The 23489-nt window shown below is 55.8% G+C and overlaps 7 protein-coding genes across 7 annotated transcripts; 2 read left to right on the top strand and 5 right to left on the bottom strand.

Annotated features, from left to right (window-relative positions):
- Positions 1-169: 169 nt before the first annotated feature.
- On the bottom strand, positions 170-639 carry INS49_006167 (uncharacterized protein; the record flags this gene model as incomplete). Its single annotated transcript, XM_043166941.1, has 2 exons — positions 170-444; positions 543-639. 2 exons carry the CDS (start codon positions 637-639, stop codon positions 170-172), a joined length of 372 nt encoding a protein of 123 aa, XP_043028085.1.
- A 1045-nt stretch (positions 640-1684) lies between these two features.
- Positions 1685-3512, bottom strand: INS49_006166 (uncharacterized protein; the record flags this gene model as incomplete). Its single annotated transcript, XM_043166940.1, has 4 exons — positions 1685-1909; positions 1971-2722; positions 2782-3277; positions 3396-3512. 4 exons carry the CDS (start codon positions 3510-3512, stop codon positions 1685-1687), a joined length of 1590 nt encoding a protein of 529 aa, XP_043028084.1.
- Positions 3513-4787: 1275 nt separating this feature from the next.
- INS49_006165 (uncharacterized protein) lies at positions 4788-6026 on the top strand (the record flags this gene model as incomplete). Its single annotated transcript, XM_043166939.1, has 2 exons — positions 4788-5568; positions 5653-6026. 2 exons carry the CDS (start codon positions 4788-4790, stop codon positions 6024-6026), a joined length of 1155 nt encoding a protein of 384 aa, XP_043028083.1.
- A 535-nt stretch (positions 6027-6561) lies between these two features.
- INS49_006164 (uncharacterized protein) lies at positions 6562-9639 on the bottom strand (the record flags this gene model as incomplete). The annotated part of the gene is made up of 3 exons (XM_043166938.1): positions 6562-6646; positions 6753-9360; positions 9441-9639. 3 exons carry the CDS (start codon positions 9637-9639, stop codon positions 6562-6564), a joined length of 2892 nt encoding a protein of 963 aa, XP_043028082.1.
- Positions 9640-10630: 991 nt separating this feature from the next.
- On the bottom strand, positions 10631-13194 carry INS49_006163 (uncharacterized protein; the record flags this gene model as incomplete). The annotated part of the gene is made up of 3 exons (XM_043166937.1): positions 10631-11040; positions 11107-11206; positions 11266-13194. 3 exons carry the CDS (start codon positions 13192-13194, stop codon positions 10631-10633), a joined length of 2439 nt encoding a protein of 812 aa, XP_043028081.1.
- A 3936-nt stretch (positions 13195-17130) lies between these two features.
- On the bottom strand, positions 17131-19803 carry INS49_006162 (uncharacterized protein; the record flags this gene model as incomplete). Its single annotated transcript, XM_043166936.1, has 5 exons — positions 17131-18210; positions 18270-18429; positions 18497-18577; positions 18640-19089; positions 19799-19803. 5 exons carry the CDS (start codon positions 19801-19803, stop codon positions 17131-17133), a joined length of 1776 nt encoding a protein of 591 aa, XP_043028080.1.
- Positions 19804-20778: 975 nt separating this feature from the next.
- On the top strand, positions 20779-22809 carry INS49_006161 (uncharacterized protein; the record flags this gene model as incomplete). Its single annotated transcript, XM_043166935.1, has 6 exons — positions 20779-20833; positions 20896-21250; positions 21311-21570; positions 21631-21692; positions 21781-21798; positions 21985-22809. 6 exons carry the CDS (start codon positions 20779-20781, stop codon positions 22807-22809), a joined length of 1575 nt encoding a protein of 524 aa, XP_043028079.1.
- Between the last annotated feature and the right edge of the window lie 680 nt (positions 22810-23489).

Genomic DNA, 23489 nt, shown 5'->3' with positions numbered 1-23489 from the left:
TGAATCAAGGCGCATACGAAGCATATTCAAGCATTGGAGGCTGTGCACTTGGAGGAGCCGATCAAGACAATAACGATGAGCCTGATCATGAGCCAGAACAACGAATGCAACAACACCCCAACCTTCAATTCCATCAGACAGACTCAGCATTCCGCGCCACGACAAGATCTCACGTGTACACCAAGCCAGTACCCGTGAACAAGAGCCAGACAACAAGACCGAAAGTGAACGCCTTGTTCTCCGTCCCAGGGTGGCGAACCAAGATGCTGATATCAGCAACACCAGCAAAGCTCCAGCACACGATGAGGATACCCAGCGCCCTCCTCTGCCCGTCAAAGGCGAGGGCCAGGACGGCGAGGCCCGCAGAGATGTTCCGGCCCGCCGCCGCCGGCCACATAAAGAGCATCTCCTTCGTTGCGTCCGGGATGCCGAAGTGAGGCGCGACTGGAGGTAAGGTTATTCACATTAGCTGGGTCTGGCATCTTGGAGATGGTGACTGTGGGAGAAGGTCAGGGCGAAAGGGAGGCTGGGATAGATCCTACTTGCTGAGGCGTCCCGCATGCCCCATATTCCGGTGCCAATCAGGAGGGCGCCGATGGTGTGCGCGAATAAGGTCACTGAAGCCTGTAGTAGGGCCATTGCATAACACTTTTTTATGGCAGAGGTGGGTAAGTGAGGCAAATATCTAGTGGATGGGACGAACGGCGAAGTGTCTATCTGGGCATCGATAGTGTTCAAAGCTATGGACAACTCGATGAAGGTGCAAATACATACAAATATTTATATACCACCAACGTCTACATTCTTTTGCAGGGCGATGAACTCGAGCCATCAAGTGCACACCCATTGTATCAAGACACACCCAATCCTCGGTCAAAATGCTCGCTTAAATCCGCGATCTCCCCGACGGACACTTGGTGTAGAGGCTACCGTCTAACTTCTGAGGGCCGCATTTGTAATCAGCAACACGGCTGGGGACCCGTGCTGACAGAGGCGGCCGGACAATTGGAAAGAGAATGGATATTCGCACAGAGAGAAACGGATGGTATACAGATATCTACATTACACGTCTAGTACACTTATGCCCAGCGCACCCACACCCAACACACCCACAGTGAACACACCTATACCCAATTCACATACCCAAGCCCAATTAGTGTAGATTTGGGAATTGGGTGTGGCTGTTATGCTCTGATTAGCTGTGGGAGTATCACTCAAGAGGTATCCGTGTGAATATCCGCTTTCATTGGGAAAGAGGTTGATAGGCACGAAGTATCAGACGCAAAAGACAATGTCCTCGACGTAGCCCGGCGGGCTCTGGGACTGATGCTGGAGTCGCAATTCTAGTAACGTGGGCATAATTCATTTTCCAGTCATACACCCCCTCGCGACTATCTGGGCTAATCATGGTAGCCCACCCGTTCCACCATACACTCTAATGATGCCTTTCCAAGAACCTCATCATCGTCATGTCGTCTAAATTCATAATCTACATGGCCAAGTTGGCCTGTTCGTCATAATGGGCAGCCAGAGCGTGTGTGTTCTCACTCTATGGCGTACAGGGCTTTGCTTGTTACAAGCATCGTCCGGTCGAGTCCATAGCCCCTTAATCAGATGGAAAGAGGTCCTGAGATTCGAAAGAACTTGTTCCCACCGGGTTTACAGCCACATCCACTAGTCTTTCCTACTGACCGAGGGTGGAGGCTTGTGGGAACAGGGTGGCGTTAGCCTCCTGCCAGCCCTTCAGGTCAAACTTGGCCGCGGCCAGAGCGCCAGCCAGGCCGTACTGGGTGTTGATACCCTCCACGCGATGGGTAGAGTTGATGTTCTTGACGAGAGTGATTTGGTAGCACGTGGCGCTGCCCTGTCGGGAGATGATGGTCGAGTATGCAAGGAAGTATTCCCAGGTCTGTGACAACATGTCAGTACGTACGAGCCCGGGGCGGGAGCCAACGCCAGGAGTCACTTACGCGGAACCACCTGCTGCCGTATTTTGCCTCGACCTTGTCCTTGTTGGCCATCCAATTTCTGTACCACCTCCAGAGCGTAGCAGAGTAGTGCACTCCAATGGTATCGATGTGCTTGATCTCGAATCCAGCACCCTCCAGCTTGTCGACGAACCAGCCCAGGGGAGTAGAAGCGTCGGCACCTGGGAAGACGTATTTGTTCATGAACAGGCCCCAGATAAGGTCCTCGTACTGCCAAGACTTTCGGAGACCAGCAATCTGCAGGAAGAAGACTCCATCGTCGTCCAGCATGTCGTGAACCTGCTTCAGGAACTTGGAGAAGTGACGAACGCCGACGTGTTCGGCCATCTCCAGACAGGTGATCTTGTGGTAGCCGCCCTCGGGGACCGGGATATCTCTGTAGTCCATGCACAGGATGTTGCTCTGCTCCTCAGGGACACCGACCTTGCGCATGGCGTTGTTGCCCCAAGCAGTCTGGTTGCGACCAAGCGTGACACCGGTAGCCTTCGCGCCGTAGTTGGCACTGGCAAAGCGGGCAAGGGTGCCCCAGCCGCAGCCAATATCCAGGAGTCGCTCGCCCTGCTTGAGACCGATCTTCTCGCACACAATAGCCAGCTTGTTGTCCTGGAGCTGCTCAAGGCTCTCCTCGGCGTTGATGTCGGAGATGATTCCAGAGGTATAGATCATACGGGGGCCCAAGAACCAGGCATAAAAATCATCCCCTCTATCATAGTGATCTCTAACCTGCTCCTCGTCTGTTTGCGATTTAATATTAGCACAGACGTCACAGACAGGGCGAAGGTCCGGATTGGACAGAACTTGCCTTGGGACCTGGTGTGCATAAGCATCTCGGGGATCATGCCAGTGAGGAAGAACCGGATCAGGCTGATGGTGAAGCGGAAGTTGGCCCAGTCGTGCCTGTACTCCATGATCTCGAGGCAGTCACCGTTGAACTCGACGTCGCCGTCAAAGTACATCTCGTGGAAGGTCTCCATGGGAATCTTGTTCTTGCCATGGTACTTGGCCTGGTCGGCCGGCTTCTTGAAGGTGAGGTAGTGTTCCACGGGACGGCCGGGATAGCGAGCCTTCTCGTTCTTGCGAGGGCTGACGGAGGAAACGACCAGCCAGAAACCGGCCAGCAGGGGGATGGTGGTGAAGAGTGCGAAGAAGAGAGCGGTCTTGTTGCCACCGCCGACCTTCCATGACAGCCAGAACGGAGGAACGCCCAGCACGAAGGCCAGGGCAATCAGGGAGAAGCTGTCGTTACCGGCGGCGTCGGCGGGCAAGGGAGCGTTCTTGATGGCGGGGTACTGTGGAGGAGTCCGTTAGACATGCTGTACATGGCACGCAGGCAGCTATGTCGGCTTGGGGTTTGCCATGACACCGGTAGGACCAGGCGACGGCGAGCTTGGAGGAAGGAAGACATACCGAAGTGGTTCGCACACCACACTCCTCGAACTTCTCGAAGGAGGGCGTCGGAGCCTTGGGAGTTTCAATGAACTCGAACTCAGACTCCGAGCCGTTGGTGCTCTGTGGTTTCGACATATTGCCGACAGATGCTCCTCGCGGCGTTTGCAGAAGAGGATCACCAGCGAAGGCCGGATGAGTGCGGAAGGGGAGGGGGATCCGAGTAAACAAGGGAGAGAGGGAAGAAAAGATACGCGACCAGCCAGACTAGATAATAACTCCCTTGACCGCTGCTTGCGACGATGGGCTAGCGACCAGATATGCCGGAGAGAAGATAAAAAGTGGACAAGGGAGCTTTGTGGTCTGGCGTTGTCTGCCCAATGCTTTGCCCATGCAGCCATGCATGAGGAGGGACCTGGACCGCGGCCGGGGAGCTCAGGGTCCTCCCTGGCGTGGGGAGCTCAATTGGGGCCACTGATTGGCCCTAGCTCCCTGGGCCCGTTCCGGTCCAGATCTGAAGCACTCAGAGATTCCAAGGTTGAACCTGAATGTCCGTATCAAATACAACAGCAGATTACAGTAATTGTCTATGAGAACGGATATTCGCACAGAAAGAAACGGATGGTATACAGATACATTACACGCCTAGTGCACTCGCACTCACACACCCAACTCACACACCCAAGCTCAATTCACATACCCACTCCAATTCACATACCCACTCCAATTCACATACCAGACTTACACACCTAATTTACACACTTATACACTAATATGATATGTAAATTAGGCATATAAATCAAGCATGTAAATTGGTGTTGGTATGTGAATTGGGTGTGGGTTTACTGGGTGTGGGTGTTGTGCTTTGATTAGCTGCGGGAATATTACTTGAGAGGCATCTGTATATCATCCGTTTTCTTCCATACAAATATCCGTTCTCTTGTCTATTATGTAATCTTGGCCTGGTGCAGGAGATATGTAGTGGGCAGGAGGAGATGCAGCTGGCTAGTATCTGTTCTTCAGGTACAGGGTGACCCCAACAAAACGTCAGGAGATATAGCATTACGTAGGTGCGTACCTAGGTGGCTACAAGGTGCCTCTTAGCCCACATGTATTCTGCAAGTTGCATGGATACCATCTCAGCTGAGCGAGGCCTGGAGAGTTTCATCACAGCTATTGGATCAGAGCAACAAATAAAAACAATCAATACCTTACTTGGGTAAACAAATAGTGGAGGAGGGGTAGGAAATGTATAAATATCGGGTCGATGGCGCTGCAATCTGACATCATCCAGAGCACCACTCATTATGGCCTCAACCAACACACTCACCACCCCAACACCAACAACCCCAAAAACTCCAAGCCACGAGACAGGCCATAACACCATGAATGAGGATATGAGAACATGACAACATGAGGCCAATCCACCCACTGCGCTCACTATGGCGCCACACACCCCCAAGGCGCACCATAACCACCGCCCCGGGGACCTTCGCAAACCTGCGCTATGAGCTCCTGGCCCGGCCCCCAAAGTGCTACTACGACTACCTGACCCCGACCAACTCGCACCTCCTCTCCGTCACCCTGGCCGACCAGCTGCTCCTCCGCGACCCGTCGTCCAGCCGCCCCTACCCGCCGCCGTCCTCGTCCGACGTGGACCACTGGACCCTCCCCAAGGTCCACCGCGGCGGCGGTGCCCTGCCCGCCCCTCCCTTGCCCCAGGGCCACCACCTCGTCTACTTCCCGCCCACGCACCCCTCCTCCGCCCTCCTCGCAGACGGCACCGACGCGGACCACTGGCCCGGCCAGCCCTTCACCCGCCGCCTGTGGGCCCGCGGCGCCGTCTCCTTCGCCGAGGGCTGGGAGGCGAACCTGCTCCTGGACAAGCGCCGCGCCGCCTGCGTCGAGCGCGTCGAGGACGTGAGGCTCCACTGGGCCAGGGCCGGCGTGGCGCAGGGCGGTGGTGGTGATGATGGCGGCGACGGCAACCACCCCGTGGGCGACAAGGTCTTCGTCGACATCGTGCGGCGCTACGGTCCCGTCGGCGAGGACGAGGACGCCGTGGACGGCCCCGAGGTGGTGCGGAGGATCGAGGGGAGCCCGGCCATCGTCGAGCGGCGCACGCTCGTGTTCCTGACCGGCAAGGCCGAGGACGGCGGCAGCCGTGGGAGCCCCAGGAGTTCCAAGCCGAAGCGTGAGTTTGCTTCCATCTTATTTGAGCGGTCTATCTATCTTGACTACCTATCAAATATTTCTAACCACTCTAGACGGCCAAAAGTCTACCAGGACCCAGCGCACGTGACCCCCTTCACAGCCACACCCGCGGTCCTCTTCCGCTTCTCGGCGCTGAGCTTCAACGCCCACGCCATCCACCTGGACCCGGCCCACTGCCGCGCCGCCGAGGGCTACGAGAGGCCGCTCGTCCACGGGCCGCTCCTGCTGGTCCTCATGCTCTCCGCCCTGCGGGCCGCCGCCCTCGCTGAAGGGGTCACCCCGCCCGCGGCAAGGGGGCTCGAGTACATGAACCTGCAGCCCGTATTTGTCAGCGAGACGATGAGGGTGTGCGTCCGGCCGGCCGGGACGAGGTGGCATGTGTGGGTCGAGGGCGAGGACGGGAGGTTGTGCGTCAAGGGCTCGGCCAAGTTTGCGTGACGGGGGCTGTATGGGTAGGCAGTCAGTGGACGGGGGCCGAAGGCGCAGTGTAGCTCGCCTGGAGCCTTTCAAGTTCGCCACTGCTGTATCTCAGATCGTGACTCCTAACAAAGGAGAGCCTTCGGAAAGATGGGCCTATAGTGTATATCAAGCCCTCAGCTTTGCGAAAAGAATTATGAGAAGTGGAACAAGAGTCCCAATGCTGTACTACAGCTTCATCTTCGGATGCCGGCATCCTTTGCATTTCACAGCTGATACAAAGCATCCGCTCATCTCTGAATGTATTCGGGACCTGATATCAATGGATCTCAATATGCTATCTCGCCTTCAAAATGCATCAGACAGACTGCCACGACGGACAGCTGTAGCCTCGTCTGGGATTAGCCAGCTGTGCTGCCACGGTGACACCTGACACCGGAACGCTTATAATTGAACCAGATTCGAAAACGCCCACCCAGCTAGCAGGGTAGGCAGGCATGCAAATATCCCATCCTCCTCAGTCGACCCGGGTATGTCTCCGACCACCACCCACTGCTCAAAGCGTCCATTCAGCCAAGTCATCATCTATCTTGACAAACGGCTCATCAATCCTTTTAATTGCAAACTCGCTGCATAGAATGCTGTTCCAGGTTGTCAGCCAAGCCCATTGAAAGCAGAGATAGAAAATGAAAGGGGTATGCAGGCATGTAGACAGGGAAGGGGGGAAGAAAAGAGGATAAGACTTACCAAGCCGAAGCAATCAACCCGTCCAGCTCCTGAATGACCTGCTCCCTCCGCTCGCCCTGCACCATACCCCTAGTAATCTGCAGCTGGCACTCCCTGATCCTGCGGCCCCTGCCCACGCCGGCCTGCTTGATGACCTCTTTGCCGAGGCAGTCGGAGTGGAAGGCGTGCTGGCAGGGGAAGACGAAGAACTGCCTGCTGAGCAGCGGCAGGCCGCACGTGTAGCACTTCTCCCCGGGCTCGACGATGGCGTACCGGTGGTCCAGCCCCGCGATGTCGAGCTTGATGTTGGCCGCCGTCTGTGACGACTCGTCCATCTCCCGCTTGAGCCCGTCGATGTTGCGCGAGTAGTCCTCGAGCGCCGAACAGATCTCCTCTTTGAAGTCGTCGATCACCACGAAGTCCGGGAAGAACGGGATCAGGTCCTCGATCTTGAGCAGGTCGTTGCATTTCCTCAGGAACTCGATCGCCCCCTTGATCCCGTTTGACTGGCTGATCACCTTCTTGGCCACCGCCAGCCATAGCCTCTTGCGCAGCTGCGGGTTGCTCATCGGTCGGTCGGCAATCAGGCTCGCCAGCTCGATCTCGTCATGCGACAGCGCCAGCTCGACCGCCTGCAGGTACTGTCCCATGGTCGTGTAGATGTGGACGCACGACAGCACCCGCCGGTGCTGGATGCACAGCCGCAGGGCGAAGTCCCGGTCAAAATGTGGCTCGTCACCCTGAGACTCGAGGTAGGCGAGCAGGGCACTTTCGTCTTTGGATGAGTGAGAGGCGTAGATGGAAACAAGGGTGTTGTGGACAGCTGAGTCGATTGAGTTGAGCTGGTTAACCACGTAAAGAAGGTATCGCACTGCCTGGTTCTGGGACAAGGGGCCTTTAAAGGTGCGGTCATATTCGAGGAGTGCCGGTATTAGGTTTCGAGGCTTCAGATTTGACTGCCTCATCAATATGTCGACCAAATCTTGTGCGGTGTGTGTCATCAGCACGCTGCTAAATCGGTAGAAGACGGTCGGGTCCGTTTGCCTCTTAAGGACGGTGAGTGTCTCGGGCCACCTTTCCCGTTGGACCCAGTAGGACAAAACATAGTTGTAATCGTTGACGGCATTCGCGAAGAAGAGTAATTCGTCCTCCCTACCATGGCTGCTGACAATCTCATAAACTGTCTTCTTGTCCAGGTCCGTCTTGTGCCTGTTAACAAAGTCCTGGTACTCGCCACGGACCGAGTCGAGCTGTTCTTTCGACTGAGTAGTGTTCAGATTCTCTGCGAGTTCTGCTTTGGTAATAATCGTGTCGTCAAGTGTGTTCAGCTTGGCCATGAATATCTCAACCAGCCATGTCGCAATCATGACCCGCTGCATTACCGCCGATTTCTTAAATGTGCCGAGTTTCGTGAGAAGGTACTTCCGCAGCGCATCGTGTTCGTTATTGTCCAGAAAAGATAGGGCCACCTCTTCGAATGGCTTGGTACTCTTGCCGTAGACACCAGCGGCGTCGCTAAATAGCCCCTTGCTGACGAGGTAGTCGCCAGAGGCTTTGGCCACAGCGTCCTTTTGTGCCGGGGAGTGCGCGTACTGCAGCGCGGCATCAAATTGCTGCAAGTCGAGCATGATCTTCCAGATATCGCGGTCCTCGTCCCTCACAACAATCTCGAAGATCTCCTGGGCCGAGAACAGGAAGAACGTATTCTTCTGCATGTCAGCACACAAGCCGACAGCCCTCTGCCCTGGGTCCAGAACAACTTGGTCGTAGACGATATTTCCGGTCAGCCGATTCGCAGCGACCACCCTGCTGCCTATAAGACTGATAACATGCCACTGCGTCAGCGCAATGGTCTCGATATTGTCCACCGTGCTCCTCCTCCTAATATCCGGGTTCGAGCTGGCGGCGAGCTGCGCCTTGGGCAGGAGCTTGGAGTCTGCGAAGACCTTGGCGCCCAGGTCAGCGCCACCCTGCGGTGAGCTTAGGAGCAGCTTGCCGTGGAAGACACCCTGAGAGTTGAGCCACGCGAACACCCTATCGGACACGACGGCGTCGTACGGGTCCTGCGGCGGGTCCGGGCTCACCACCAGGCTCGAGTTCGTCCCGCCGGCCGTCGTCCTGCTCAGCTCGTGGATAACAGGCTGCTCCGCCTCGAACAGCCTCGTGTATATGGACCCGCTGCCGTCCGGGCCCTTGCCGACCTTCCCAGCCAGGTGGAAGAGCCTCGTCTGCGTGGCCACCATGACCCTCCTCGACTCCGTCCTGCCGGGCAGGGCGTCCACCCACAGGCCCGTGACAGGCCCATCGGGCAGCTTCTGCAGCACCTTCAGGAACTTCTCCTCCTTGCGATAGAACTCGTTCGCCGTCTCGATGTACGCCTCGTAGATGTTCCCGTCACTCGCGCCGATCAGGATCTCCCTCGTGGACGCGGTGGGCAGCGCCGGGTTCCAGGCGACGCACTCGATAGAAACGCCACGGAGTCGGTTGAGAGGGCGGGGCTGGCGGGACTGGGAATGCAGATAGTAGTTGTCGCCGAGCGATGTGCATATGATCAGGTGCGAGGCAGTCGGGTCAAGGAACATGCGGCGGATGACGCCGATCTCTGAGGGTTTCTTGGGGAGGTCGATGTCTACAGCCACGCGGCAAGGTCAGCTCCTCGTGGCTCCACAACAGGGCCGCCGGGGTTGGGACCAGAGGTTTACACCATACCATCTATATCCTCCGGCCGCTCAAGGTCTATGCGTAGTATCCTGCCATTTGAAAGCGCCAGGATGAGCACATCGTTGGCCACCTGGGAGGCGACAAAGTCGGCAGCTATCGAGAACTGCAGCTGCACGTGCTGGACGTCGAAGATGGGCAGCTGCGCCGTGTCGGCCAGGTCGCTGGCGACGAAGCCGTTGGATGTCATCCTTTCCGCTGGTTATAATCTGTGAGCCTTCATAGTTGGAGCCGGTAGTAACGCCTGGTCTGAAGCTGGCTTGTTGTCGTCGTCAACCGCAGGTTTGGAGGGAGGAAGGGTAGCTGCTGCCGAGGTCAGATGTGGGCAGGCAAACAACACATCGATCGGGTTGAGGATCGGACTAGGCCCATCAATTGGTCGAGGTGGGAGCTCTGCAGGCCGCAGACGTCAGCGGTCTCGGTGCGACGGTTGGCCCCTGAGCGAGCCTGGTGCTTGCTGCGGGGTCCAGGGGGTGTGGTTGAGCTGTCTCGCCTGCAGTCTCACGGCCTGGCTGACAGCCCAGACAGCATATCTAACAGAGCACAATTCAGCGTCTAGACTGCCTACAGTATGAGACAGGTACATGGAAAAGAGGTGCGACACAGCTGGCTGTGCACAATAACATAGGCATCTCCAATCAAGATCCTTCTTCCTCCCTGTGTTACCGTGTTCGCACTTCACACTCTGATGCCTGTAGGTCAAATAGTCTAATTGATTGATCGTCTTACTTGTATCAGGGACGCAAAGCCTTCCTCCCGTGGGACTGTCTGCCAGAAGGCATGCGCAGGCCATCTCCAATATAACACTCGCGCCCCTGCCCCCCCCCCCCCCCCTTTCGATACAACACCGTATGATGTGATGAAGTTGACGCCCGCAAAAGGTATAATGCACGAGTGGGTCGCAGCAACAAGAACGCCTTCCAGATACAACGCGCAACCAACTTTTGTCCCTTGTAAGGGAGCGTAATCGTCAGATCCAAACACTGGCCCAAGACAAATGCGCAGGACAAAATGTGCCCTTGACACCAGTGATCACCTCTAAGAATCTGCTTCCCTCCAGCCTCCTTTCGTCGGCAGAGGGCATGCGTGTCACAGCACCTACCCCTTCACCCCTTGCGCCTCCTCTATTATCTCTTCGATTTAAGGTCGACCTAGCTCTCAGGCTCTAATGTCATCAGTGCTTATTTGGCATTCCTCTTGAAGGCGAGCAGCTCGGCCAGGCTGCTCATCGCGCAGCCGTGCTTCAGGAAGTCGTGCTCCAGCAGCTCCCTCGCGGACGCCCGGGACTTGACATCCACGCACAAGCACACAGACAGGAAAGCCTTGAGCTCCTTGCTTAGCTTCTCTGGCTTCTTGAGGCGGGGTGTTCCGTTCGTGGCGATAAGGTACAGTGCCTTCAGGGGCTCCTCGTTCAGGTATGGTGGCTCCGACTCGATCATCTCGATCGCCATGATACCGAGCGACCAGATGTCGACCTTGGGGCCGTATTCCTTCTGCTTGACAACCTCAGGCGCCATCCAGTATGGTGTGCCCACCATGGTGGCTCGCTTGGACTTGGTCTCGGTGAGCTTGGCGCAGAAACCGAAATCGGCTGCGGGAGATTGTTAGCCACCGACTGTCATTTGGTCCTGGGTTCCTTGGTGCTTGATGGACTTACTAATCTTAACGTTACCGCGGGCGTCCAGGAGAACGTTGTCACTCTTGATGTCACGGTGAATAATATTCTGGGAGTGGAGATGTTGCAACCCTTGGCAAGTCTGCAGATTATGTGAGTTAGCAGTGTTCCGTTTCGCTGCAGGCGGGCGAAGCAACTCACCTCGAGGCAAATCGTCGAGATCTGATCCTCAGTGATGACAGGGTTATTGTCGATCACGTCAGTCAGTGCACCACCCTCCATGTACTCCATGACAACCCACAGCTCGGCGTTGTTATTACGCAGGAAGGCATCCAAGAAGTTGACAATGTTCTTGTGCCTGCTGTCCTTCATAACCATGATTTCGTTGACGATCAGCTCCTTCCGGGGCTGGTGAGCAAGATCCATCTGCTTGATAGCAACCTGGGCCCGGACTCCTTGGGCGCGCAGGATGTCACGGGCGACGGGCGAGGAGGCCGTCTCCTTGACCTTGGCAACGTACACGGAGCCAGAAGCACCCTGGCCAATTTTCTTCTGCTTCGAGTAGGACATGTTGGGGTCGTCCTTTGAGACCGCCTCCTTGAGCTTCTGCATGACCTCTCCCTCGGACATCGTGGACATGCGCACTTCTTGCTTCTTCTTCTCCTCTTGCGGTGTGGGTTTGGCCGAGAGGGCGGCCTCAGCTGCCTTGACAGCATCGCTCTGCGCATTGTTCTTGTTTCCAACGTTGAGAGGTTGAGGTTTAACAGGCGCTGGCAAGCGTGATGGCGCCTGGCCCTGGGCGCCATTCGCACGGGGCTGCGACGAGGCACCGATACCATTGGGGTAACGGGTAGCTGCCGGGGACTGGGGAGATTGCTGATCTTGACGCTGTGCTCGCTGCTGCTGCTGGGTCTGGATGGAGGACGAGCTCTGTTGAGTCTGAATGGGCGGTCGCTGCACGTTCGAGGCACCAGATGGAGGGGCGGGGGCGGGTCTCTGTGCACGAAGGGCCGCCGGATTTTGCGCGGCCTTTGGTGCGGAAGGTGCAGGCCGGCTGGGGTTGTAACGGTCCTGTTGGGGGGAGCTGGGGGCGAAGCCGCCGATCTCCTGCTGCGCGATCGGGACTTTCTTTTGGGGAATGGAAGCATTGTAAGCCTCCATGTCCCGCCTCTGTTCCTCGATCTCACGCTGGGCATTCTCCATCCTCTGCCGTGCCTCCTGTTCCTGGCGAGCCCTGTCATCTGCACCGTAGCCAGAGGACGCGCTCTGCATGGGTGGCCGCTGATCCGTCGGAGACGGTCTTTGGGTCTGCTGGTTGACACTTGCCTGGGAAGGACTCGTCTGGTAGGCAGGCCGCTGCTGCTGAGGCTGCGGTGCCTGGCGAGGGGGTGCGATGGATGAGCCGGCTCCGTAGCCAAGCTGCTTGTTTGGCATGTTGGCCGCAGGAGGGGTCGGGGTGAGGCTGGGATACTGATTGGGGTTCTCGGCGCGCTTGGTGAGGTCGGAGTAGAAGTCGAGGACTTCGAAGACGGCCTGGGGGTTCCGCTCGTAGTCCTCCTTGGTGATGGCAGACGAGTTCAGCAGCTTCGACCACTCCGGGGGCAGCCCGACGAACTCGCCAGTCTGCGGATCGAAGCCAACGTGGACGGCATGGGAGAAGTTTGTAGGGTTGCTGACCCCGCCCATGCCTGGGCATCGGGCGTAGATGAAGTCTATCCACTCATACAGGTCATCGTCGCTCTTTACTCTGATCTGAAGCGTCTTTGTTGTGCCATCGTCGTCGCCGGGGCTCGTCGAGGACCCGTTCGACTGTCGTTTGACCTCGAATATGGTACCGGCGGCCTCGACTCGTCCTACGTTGATGACGTCCTTGAGGAACAAGGTGTAGGCAACCTTGCTGCCCTCCTGCTTGTGGAAGTCCAGCGCCTCCTTGCGCAGGACAAGAAACTTCTGTTTCCATGGCTGGATGAAGTTCTTGCTCTCCTTGACCTGCGCCCAGCCCTCCTTGATGACAGCCACGCCGCCCATGCCGTCGGAGTTGCCCCCTGGGCGGCTAAGGGGTAGGGATATCGTGGAGCCGCTGTACTGTGAGGGGTTCCGTGGGATGGGCGACAGCGACATCTGAGCCATGCTTCCTGGGAGGTTCTGGGGGGTCGGGGCCTGATTGGCACGAGGCTGCTGGCTGACGGGTGGTCGTGGTGCTGGGCCAGGGTTCATAAACTGACCCGACGAATACATGCTTCTGCAAGGCAAACGGGAACGGTTAGCGGATTGGACGGTTTTAAGCGGGTGCGCACAAGAGGCGGTGAAGTACAAGAATAAACGGGCCGCGATCAGGGAATAGGGGGCGCCGGCTAGAGCAAAGGACAGAGTGCTAGAGAGTGGCAGGCTTGAGCCGTCGCAATTGGGGCAAACGGCAGCACCGCCGGTCCCCAGCTACTGAGGCACACGTTGGAAGGGTGCGGGCGGCGGCGTGGGCTGGTTTTGTGATGAGCGGGCAAGGCACTGTAAGGAAGACTATCACCATACCCGTTCTGAGTGGCCATTTTGTTGTGCTGTGGAGTGACGAGACCCAGAGGATTAGGAACTGAGGTCTGGTCGGCACAGGCGATGGTGTTGGCCGCTCGCCGCAGCAATTAGGACGAAACAAGGCGAGACTCGGTCCTGACTGGGGCACTGGGTGATGGCAGGGCTGCCCAAACGCTGAGCAAGAGCGAAAGACTGTGTGTGCTGTGCCCTTGGGAGCCTGTTCTGTGGGCTCGAGTGATTTGCAAGAGTGTCGGTATTCAATTGCCCGGAAAGAGTGGCACCATGGAGCGAGGCCAGCACGACTGGAGTTGCGGGAGTGGTTGATTGTGGGAGTGGGAGGAGGAGGAGGGTGTGTAGGAGGGGCCCGGTCGCTGGTGTCGCAGGGGGGCGGTTCGGCAAGAGTCCTTGGTGGACCTGGACCTGGGACCTGGGATCTGGTGGCTCAGGGACAGGCGTGGGTTGGGTGTGTGTGTAGGCGGGCAGACAGGCTCTGTGTGGGATATCGAGACATGCAGGTTGCGTGCTGCTGCTGCTGCTGTTGGGCCAAGCTGCACTGCGCTGCACTGAGCTGCACTGGAGTGAAACGGAGGGAATTTGGTCTGTTTGAGCTGAGCTGAGCTGATGGACTGAACAGGGAGGCTGTTTTCGCGAGTGACGGGCTGATAGAGCGGTGGCTTGCCGTCGCCCTTTGTGTGTGTGTGTGTGTGAGAGAGGAACGGTTGGTGCAAGAGGGTCGACGTCGAGCAGCGAGGGCGAGGAGCGAGTGATTGATTGATTGTTTCAAAGGCTGGGCTGGGCTCGGCTGGGCCACCTCAGAGCAGCCAGCGACGCTGAGTAGTCAGCAGGGCAGCGCAGGGTAGCGCAAGGTCAGGGTAGTAACAGCGGGCTCGCTGGACCGGTCAAACAAGCGATTCTCTTGGGACAGACCTGCTGGTTCTCCTGCCAACCAGGCCAATTTGTGAGGCTGCTGTAAAGACGGGATGTTGTCTTGTTGAAGGGGTTTAACTGTGCAGATGCAGAGAGGAACAGAGCAAGCAGAGCAGAGCAGAGAAGAGGAGAGGACAAAGCACGAGGTGGTTGGTTGGTTGTCCAGTCGCAAGTGTGGTCAGAAGAGAGAGGGCCGTCGGTTGATGGGCGCATCGGGCAAGCCTGGGCTGGATTGGAGGCCCAAAGGGGGGGTGGTGGTTACAGGGTTATTGCTGTGTTAGAGGGGTGGGGGGAAAGGAGACAGCAGGACTGGAACCCCGCCCCGTTGGATGGGCAGGAGCGCCAGAGGCAAAACGCCTCTAACGTGCAGATGCTGTTCATCAGTCCCAGCACAGCAGCGCACCAACGATGGTCCTGTTGTTTTGGCCTGGCCCTGATCCTCGGCCCTGGGTACTGACTGGGTATCTAGGTGGTGGGCCCTGGGTACCTAGGCAGGTAGTCTCGTAGTCTAATGGGCAGTGGGTCCTACACCGGGCTACCGTAGCTGGGCATCATCCATCCGTCCACCAGCAGGCTGGGTACTTCAATCTCGGCCCAGCTGCCCCCACCAGCCGTTGTATCTTTCCTGCACATCTTCTTCCTTGGTTTCGGCCGGCCCTTGGTTTGGAGCTTGCCGGGTCTCAGTTCCAACAAGTGTAGTCCGCAGTGTGATGGAGTGGAATGATGGACAATGGTTCCTCTCGTCCCCCTCCTCTCCAGGTGAGCCTGTCTCGTGCTCTGGAGACGGCAGTCGTGTGCTCCGTGAGGCAGTGTCCACCAAGTCAAATAGATACAGTCAAATCTTGCGCGTTCCCCAGACTGCAGGCCCAGCCAAAACAAGCGACCAGTCACTTCAGCTGAAGCGGGCGGGAGTGGTGATGCTTTTCCGGCATTGCAACATTTCAGTCGGCTCTCGGTAGACCGAGCAAATCAGCTGTGCCCTGCACCCTCCATTCCAGTTCGTCGACGCCCTTTCTCATCTCGAAAGGGCCCTCCCGCGTTCGCGCAATACAGTTTATTATTTACCTGGTACAGCGCGCAGCGTTGCTGCTCTTCTTGAAGAGCCTCCTCGGGCCAGGGTACAGTACGTAGCAAACCAGGCATCGTCTTCATTTTGTTCTCTGTCGGTTGGTGGCGCAATACGACTCCCAGACAGATCCCATCCCGCCTTGCCACCTTTTCCCCAACATGCCAGCCATCCATCTACGGAGTAATTACAGCACAAATGGTCTGCAGCAGACGGACTAGACTACCTCTGCGAATGCAGCTGGGGGCCTCGTCGATCATCAGCAGTACTGTTTCATGTCTCTACCCAGACGCAGCCGCTACCGAGGCCCTGCATGCTGTACCACAACATGGCCCGATATGTACGACACACACAGGCCGGCTGATTCAGGTGACAGTCTGTGAGCTTGTCGGGATTTTAATAAGCTTTGGGCCCAGCCATGAACCACAAGCCAGCGGACCACCCACCGGGCCCGAGGTGGAACAAAGGACTGCACACGACACCACGACCACCACGACACCTTCGACTCGAGCCTCGCGGCCCGGCCTTGGCCCTGACCTCGCCAGCTATGGCCTCATTTCCCTTGCCCGGGCCCTCGCCCCATATCTAAAGAGAGCTGAGATGAATATGGGCCCGTCTGCTATTATTCATGCCTGGGCAGCGTGGCTGTTTCATCCGAATCAACCCCTCCATACCTTGCTGCTGGCCCTACTGTGTATTTGTACGTCCACTTCATACATTCGACCGGCTGCCTGGCTGCCTGGCTGCCTGGCTGGCCCGTAACCAAATCTCGCCGATCTCCCCGACCACAACCACCCGAGGAAGAGGGCCCAGCCATCACAAAGTTTCCGCAATCCGGGAGAACCCCCACGCCAGCATGCTTGGTCTTCGCCAGTAAGACTCGTTTGTACCTGCATCAGTTTGCCCGCCCTCATAAATGAAATGCTGCAGACTACAGCCGTACTAATGATGAGGCCGGCCACCCACTCCCCTAAGCCTGCAGGGAGGGATGACATCGAACCGGTGCCTTGCACCGAGTACCACCGTTTCCGAGCATCCACTGAGGGAAAAAGTCTAGAAAAGACGAGAACGGCCGGGGTAGGGGTGCGGCCTTCTCGAAGAACAAGCGCGGCGGACCTCCATCGTCATTGAAACCAGGTGGAGGAGCGAGAACGAACAGCTGGGCCGCCGCTTTGCCCTTCCTTTGTTTCCAATCTGTCACAGAACTCAATCAAGAACAGCTTACCGGCACTATCCGCCACGACACACCCGCACCCACCCACACGCACCCCCCCTTTTTTTCTCCCCTTCCGCTGGAATGGAGCCCCCACCAGAACGTGCGTTTCCCGATCCGTACATATACCGTGAAGGTGAGCGAATGCGTAGGTTCATACCCCGGTCAAATGTTTCGTGAGCCCTTCCCTGCTGCACATGCACGCCATCTACAACGTACCACGGCCTTATCCCTATTCCATATCCTGCTACCGTTCCTCACGGGCCGCGGCAGCGGCTAATGGGAACCCATCACGTGTAAGTAGCATATAATTTGAACACACCACTCGGGCTCATGGAGGAGTCTTGAGCGGCAATATGACAGGAACCGCGTACTCGAGGCTGCGCAGCTCATACCGCGGCTTCGCCTTGTTCCACTTGTGCATCTTGCCCAGCTCCCGCATGGCAAGCTGCTCAGAAGTAGGCGTTGGGGGAGGCGAGGGGGCCATGGACCCCGAATCATCAGCATCATCGTCCTCGTCCTCGTCTTCCTCGTCCTCGTCATGGTTGTCATCGCTTGCTCCTCCCCGGTGCCCTATGTCCTCTGGCTGCTGTGGCCCGTCGTCCGGCTGGTCGTGGCCGTCTTGTCCGGAAGACGAGGGAGAGTCTGACATTTCTACATCTTCGCCCTCGCCGCCGCGGATACTGGGTCCATCACCGGACTCGTCACCGGATCCATCACCGGAGCCGGCATCGCCATGGTCACTATCGTGGTCATCGCCCTCCTCTTCGGGGAGCGGCTCCCCATTAGGCCCGTCCCCTGCTTCGGCCGCGTACTTCATTATATAGGAGAACGGCATGAGCTTCTCCGGCTTGGTCCATGAGACGTCGATACTATCATAGTACCCGGCCGGCCTGTCAGCCGGCCTCCGAAAGCCCGCAACCCGCGCCTGGGCCTGGGGTAGCAAGGTGTCACGCACGTCCTCTGGGCTGGGAAACGTCGTGTCTATGGCTTCCCCCAGGTCACGGACCAAATCGTGCTCGTGGTTCGGGAACTCGAAGCGCTGCAGCAGCTCGATGAGCTCGTCCGAGTACGGCGGCGCCCCGGGCTCCTGGTTTGCGACCTGCACCCGCCCGCAGTTCGGCCTGTCGTTGGTGTTCAACCTGTCATGATGGATGTGCGCCATACTCATGGTCCGTAGCATCTCCCCGACTGAATAGATGTCCTCCCACTCCGCCAGGAACCCCTCGGTGTCTTCCTCTCCCCACGGCTGGTAGACGCATACTGGTAGCGTTGCAGGGTCGTCGCCCTCGATTCCTGAGTTCCCGAAGTCTCCGACCACAATTTCGGGGAACGCGTTGCTCTCGAGACCTGCCCTCGGGATACGGCCGGGTCCTCTGGGCGGGTAGTTTATGAACACGTTGTTGGCGTGCTGTGACTTTATGTCAGGAATACGAATCAGGAACCACTGCATAGCTCCTGGACACTCACTAGGTCTCGGTGATATATGCGGACCCAGTTATCAGGCTGCTGGGTTGAGTCTTCGGCTGGTTCGCTTCCGTGCCGACTCCCTTCATCCTCATCGCGCTGTACAGTGTGCCTGCCAAACTTCATCGCTACTAGTGCCAAGAACATTTGCTCTGCTACAAGCCTGTCATGGCAGCCATGTTAGATAAGGAAAGCCAGATACGCCACGTGAACAATGGACTTAATTTTACCATATGAAGTGCTCTGGGACAGCAATCAGTCGCTTGTTATACTTGGTAACAAGTTCATCCACTGCACCTCCGTTACAATAGCTACGAAGCACAAGATTAGCCCTCGTCTCACTCAGATGCTCGTGCCCAGTCAGTTGGCTTACTCGAAGAAGAGCGAGTAGACAGTACAATCGCTAGTGCTATCTCTAGGGTCCAACTCCTGCCAGAAGCGCAGCTTGTTGAAATAAGGCACGTTCGGCAGGACCCCCCTCCGGTGGACATCGTCGTCATTGTCGCCAGGGAGGTCTATGCGAGCGTCGCCGATGGCGTGGCGGTACGTGGACACCCTCAACTCGCTCGGCGGGCTCGATAGGGATCCGACAGGGTCCCACGGTCGCTCTATGATCTTGTTGACAAAAAGCTCGCCCGTCGATGCGGACTGGACCACGAAGATGCTCTTGTCTTCTTTCAGCCTGTTGCCTCTCATGTCGTATTTAGTGGATGTTCCCATCCTGATCGCTTCGACAAAGAGGAACCCGTCGTTCATGAAGTCGACGTTCCGGGGCACCCTGGCGTCTTGCATAACTCGACCCTCCCGGTCGTCTTCATCCTCTCTTTCAAGTGGTAACAAGACCCCTATTTGCCTGTAGTTTCTCCGTGCAATGCGAGGCGCTGCCATGGTATCATTCAATAATAGGACTTGATAGCCCAAAAAGAATGGCAATGTATACCTTAAGACACAACTTCTGGATTCTTGAAGTCTGTACGATCCCTAAATGTCTGGGAAAGTCTCCTCGATGAATATACCAATTTCAACCGTAAATTCTTCTCTGAGATGTAAACCTCACTGAATGCATTCAGTTTTCTTATGAATTCATTGTTCAATCGGGCTTTTTGCTCTCGTGGAAAGCATCAATTGCTCCATTCACTCGCTAGGTACATAACAGTGCCGGATCCGGGAACCCATTTCGCTTTGTCCGCGCTGCCGCCACACTCTTCTGATACGACGGCGTGACAATTAAAAATCTCATGTGGAACCGAACCAAGTATTCTTCGAAAACGGTGAGGACACAAATGTCTCACAATATCATTGTTCACGTCTGCAAGGAGCTGAGATGACCGCGTGCAAGGCTCATGGCCGGGTGAGGAAACGAGGACTTATTGAGACTGTGCACAGAAGTGAAGAAGAGTTGATACAGATGAGGCAGCCGTCTTGGCTTATATTAACACGTAGTGTATAATAATGGCTTGAACTCTATATGTGGTAGATGTGAGTGGCGGAAAATAAACTGTAGACCAAAAAGGAATCAAGACAGAACGTACATCATTGGTTGTTACCCGCCCAACTACTTACCTAGCGAATCAAAAGGGTGACTGTACGGTTATATTTAGATCCAGGTAGGGTATGGAAGCACTGTTGTCTTGCTGTAAAGTTTCACAGACGAGGGCCGCAACCTGCTAAAGTGATAAACCAGTGTACCAGTGCCACAAGGAAGGTGCCGTACTGAAATAGCAATGTGGGTCATTAGTGTAATTCATGGGCTCTCGGTAACATATCTCGAGGTTCGTGATCACCTCCGGCACACACTTCTCACACCCTACTACATTGTTTTCAAGGTTTACTACACGGCTCGCGTTAAGTAATGAAAAATAAGAGTCCTCCGTCGGAGCCGAAGTTTTGGACTGTCGATCACGATCGCAACGCGTCATTGTCTTGGTCGACTGTCTTGCTCCGTTTCGCGAAGAAGCTCACAGTAGACAGATATACAGAAAAGATAATGATTTGAAAGATTTATTTGGGTGGCATAGAAGTTCTTGCATTGTGTTGAATTCAGGACTGGCGCCACTCCAAGGACTACTGCTCTTTCCTAGACACACCCATGACTATTGGGAGCCACATCCCCGTTCCTGCATGCACTATACCAAGAACTTCTTGTTCACAGCCAACCGCATCTTCCGAAGCTTGATTCAGACCTTATGTTACATTACCTGTAGCTCCTGGACTGTGCCGCTCTCCTGCGCATAAAAGTTTGAAGATATCCTGTTGGCGCTAGGACAAGTGGATCGACCCGCTGAAGTACCGAATCCTTTCCAAGCCAGCGTCTAAAGGTATGGACTCATCCCCAATAAATCTTTCAGTCCCTCCGTCAACGACGGTTTTGCAAGCGGGAAACACCTTTGTAGTGGTCACACACCCAAACGTACCTAGCGACTACCAACCTTCTGAACAACGGCGAAGCAACCAGCAAAAGTTCCCATCATGCCAAGAGACGACGGAAGTAGTCAGGACATACACGCTCAAAATGAACGCCAGCGTGGCTGGGAGCACGTCCCTAGCAACGACAATGACGGAATTATGTAGCCTATCTCCTATGTTTCTCCCACAACCGCAGCCTGGAATCCGTCTCAATTCCAACGAGGGCCCGAGCCAGAACCACCTTCTTCTGATAATGCGTCTGCCATACCGCGCAAAGAACCCGAAGGCCCGTACGAGGAGGAGATTCTCGTTGCGGCACCACGACTGAAGAGGAGAAGATTTCTCACCGAATGGTGGCAAGAGATGCTCAGCGCTATATCGAGCATGCTCTGCATAGTAGTCATTATCGTCATACTGTACAAGGTCAATAGGAAGCCGCTGGCAGACTGGGATGAGCCTGTGTCTCTCAACGCTGCCATCTCCGTTCTTTCCACGGCTGCTAAGGCTGGCTTAATTCTGCCAGTGGCTGAGTGCATCAGCCAGCTTAAATGGATACACTTGCAGAGCAGCAAGTCGCAGTAAGAAGCCCTAGAACTATCAGCACAATGTGTTAAAGCCCGACTAATCAACTATGCCAGTCTCGAACAGCTCCAGGTATTCGATAACGCCAGCAGCGGGCCCGCGGGCTCTTTCTGGTTCTTCTGGCAAGCGAAGAGAGCCCCTCTGGTTTCGTATTTTGCATGCCTCATTGTCATTCTGGTAGTTGCTCTTGATCCGTTCACCCAGCCGATTGTCCAGTACTATCAATCATTTGAGACACCTGTTGCTCACCTGAACTCGACCGTCCGCCACTCTCAAGAGTATGACCGGGGCCCAACAATTGGTACAAATCTAGAGAGTGAGTTGAGCTCCTTCTTTGGCAAAGATCTACGCTTACAATTTACGCTGACGAGCAAAGACCGTCGCAATGATGATAGCATTATGTTTGGCATGATGTCATGGCTTTACGGGACCTTGCCTGTCCCCCCTTTCTCATGTCCAGGATCGAACTGCACCTATCCCGTGGTGACTTCACTTGGAATGTGTAGCTATTGCGAGGATGTGACAGAGCGCACAGTGGCTGATTGTAAGATTGTTCCTTACAACAACAGAACACTCATCACTGGGGATTTCAGCAGGTGTAACTACACTCTCCCGGGGGGGGGGGGGGTCTAGTATGACTGCATACGAGACTTATACGTCTTTCGGGTGGAACTACCCAACCCTGAATACTAGCACAAGCGAGGAACCAAACACATACCCGTTCATTAAGGACAGCATCGTCAACATGACCAACATTACGAGGCTGTACAACATGAACTTCGTCCGCTTCAACAGCGCAGAAGACATCGGGATAGATATCAAGGCCAACGGGACAGACTGGATGAAAACCATGACCGCCCATGAATGCGAATTTCAACTGTGCGCGTGGTCGTTCACAAACTGGTCACACCTGGACGGGGCCCTACATGAAGGCGCCGTCGCCCAATCCAAACTCAAGATGCGCGAGGCGACGGCGGAAACCAGGTTTTGGGACCAGTACGCGCCCTTCGTTTTCGAGACAGAAGACTCTGACTTCCCCGGGAACCAGACATACGCAATCGCAACTGTCGACCGGCGGTCGATGCTTCAGACGTTTTATACGATGGGGGACAGGGCCACGGGCAACGAGGCGGCCAATTACTTCGCGAACAGCCTCTACATGGCCGACCGCGACATCCCGCGCACGCTCGACGCCATGGCTAGGGGCATGACGTACAGTATAATGAGCGGGATGAACTCGACGCTGTCGCTGGGTCAGGTGTTTGAGACCCAGACTTTTATCTACGTGCACTGGGAGTGGCTGACTCTGTCGATTATTACGGTCGTCAGCTCGGTGGTACTACCCGCGGTTACCATTGTGAAGACGTACGCAGCGCACCAGCGGGCCTGGAAGTCGTCGCTGGTCCCTTTGTTATATGCAGATTCAACTATAATGCTGGACAAGAATGGAGGGAAGGATTGGGGCGAGGAGGACAAGGTCCAACGCAAAGCGGTTATTAGTACCGGTCTGGTGGCTGCGTCCGCAGCTGGAACTGTTTCTGTTTTACGATCATGATGTGGGATTTGATGGGATTTATATAGGGTCTGAGCGCACATGTTGTCCATAAGTACTGGGAGTCCTAGAATTGCATAGCGACTTTGAGACAAGGTTGTAGATAAAATATGATAGGTTTAACTATCACCTCAAACGAGGCCGGCTGACATATAGTTGTAGCGTTGTAGTCTTTTCAGTGCTGCCACATGCACAGAAGCTGGCCTACCTTGAGAAGGCAAGAGGCAGATTGCGATAGCGACTGGTTAGAAATCAGAACCCAGGGAACCTGCCCAACGAGGCAACAAGCATCGACATCATAGCGGGTTAGCCGGGTCAAGCACAGGCCTAGAGTCGGCGTCATTATTGCCGTTCAAGATTATGCCATTGCTCGTAGATTCCCTTGGATTAATTCCCATGTCTTATGATGGCTGGACTGCCCCCAACAGGATTCTTCTTTGTGGCGGTGCATGTTTCCCCCGTGACCGGAATAGCCGACTGTTAAAAGTAATCGAAGTTGAGAGGGCCAACGAATATTATTCTTATGATGAGTTTCAACCCTTCTTCATATACTGCTGTTAGAAATAGCGAAGCCAGTAGCTAAGGCGGTGGCTGATATGGACATTGTAGACTGAATCGTTATGTTTGCCGAAGAACATGTCAGCTCGACCGGTATACAAACTACCTAGGTAAGCGGAGGGGAA

Source organism: Diaporthe citri (assembly GCF_014595645.1).
Source record: "Diaporthe citri strain NFHF-8-4 chromosome Unknown scaffold_2, whole genome shotgun sequence".
NCBI lineage: Eukaryota > Fungi > Ascomycota > Sordariomycetes > Diaporthales > Diaporthaceae > Diaporthe > Diaporthe citri.
This window is presented reverse-complemented; position numbering and strand designations above follow the sequence as displayed.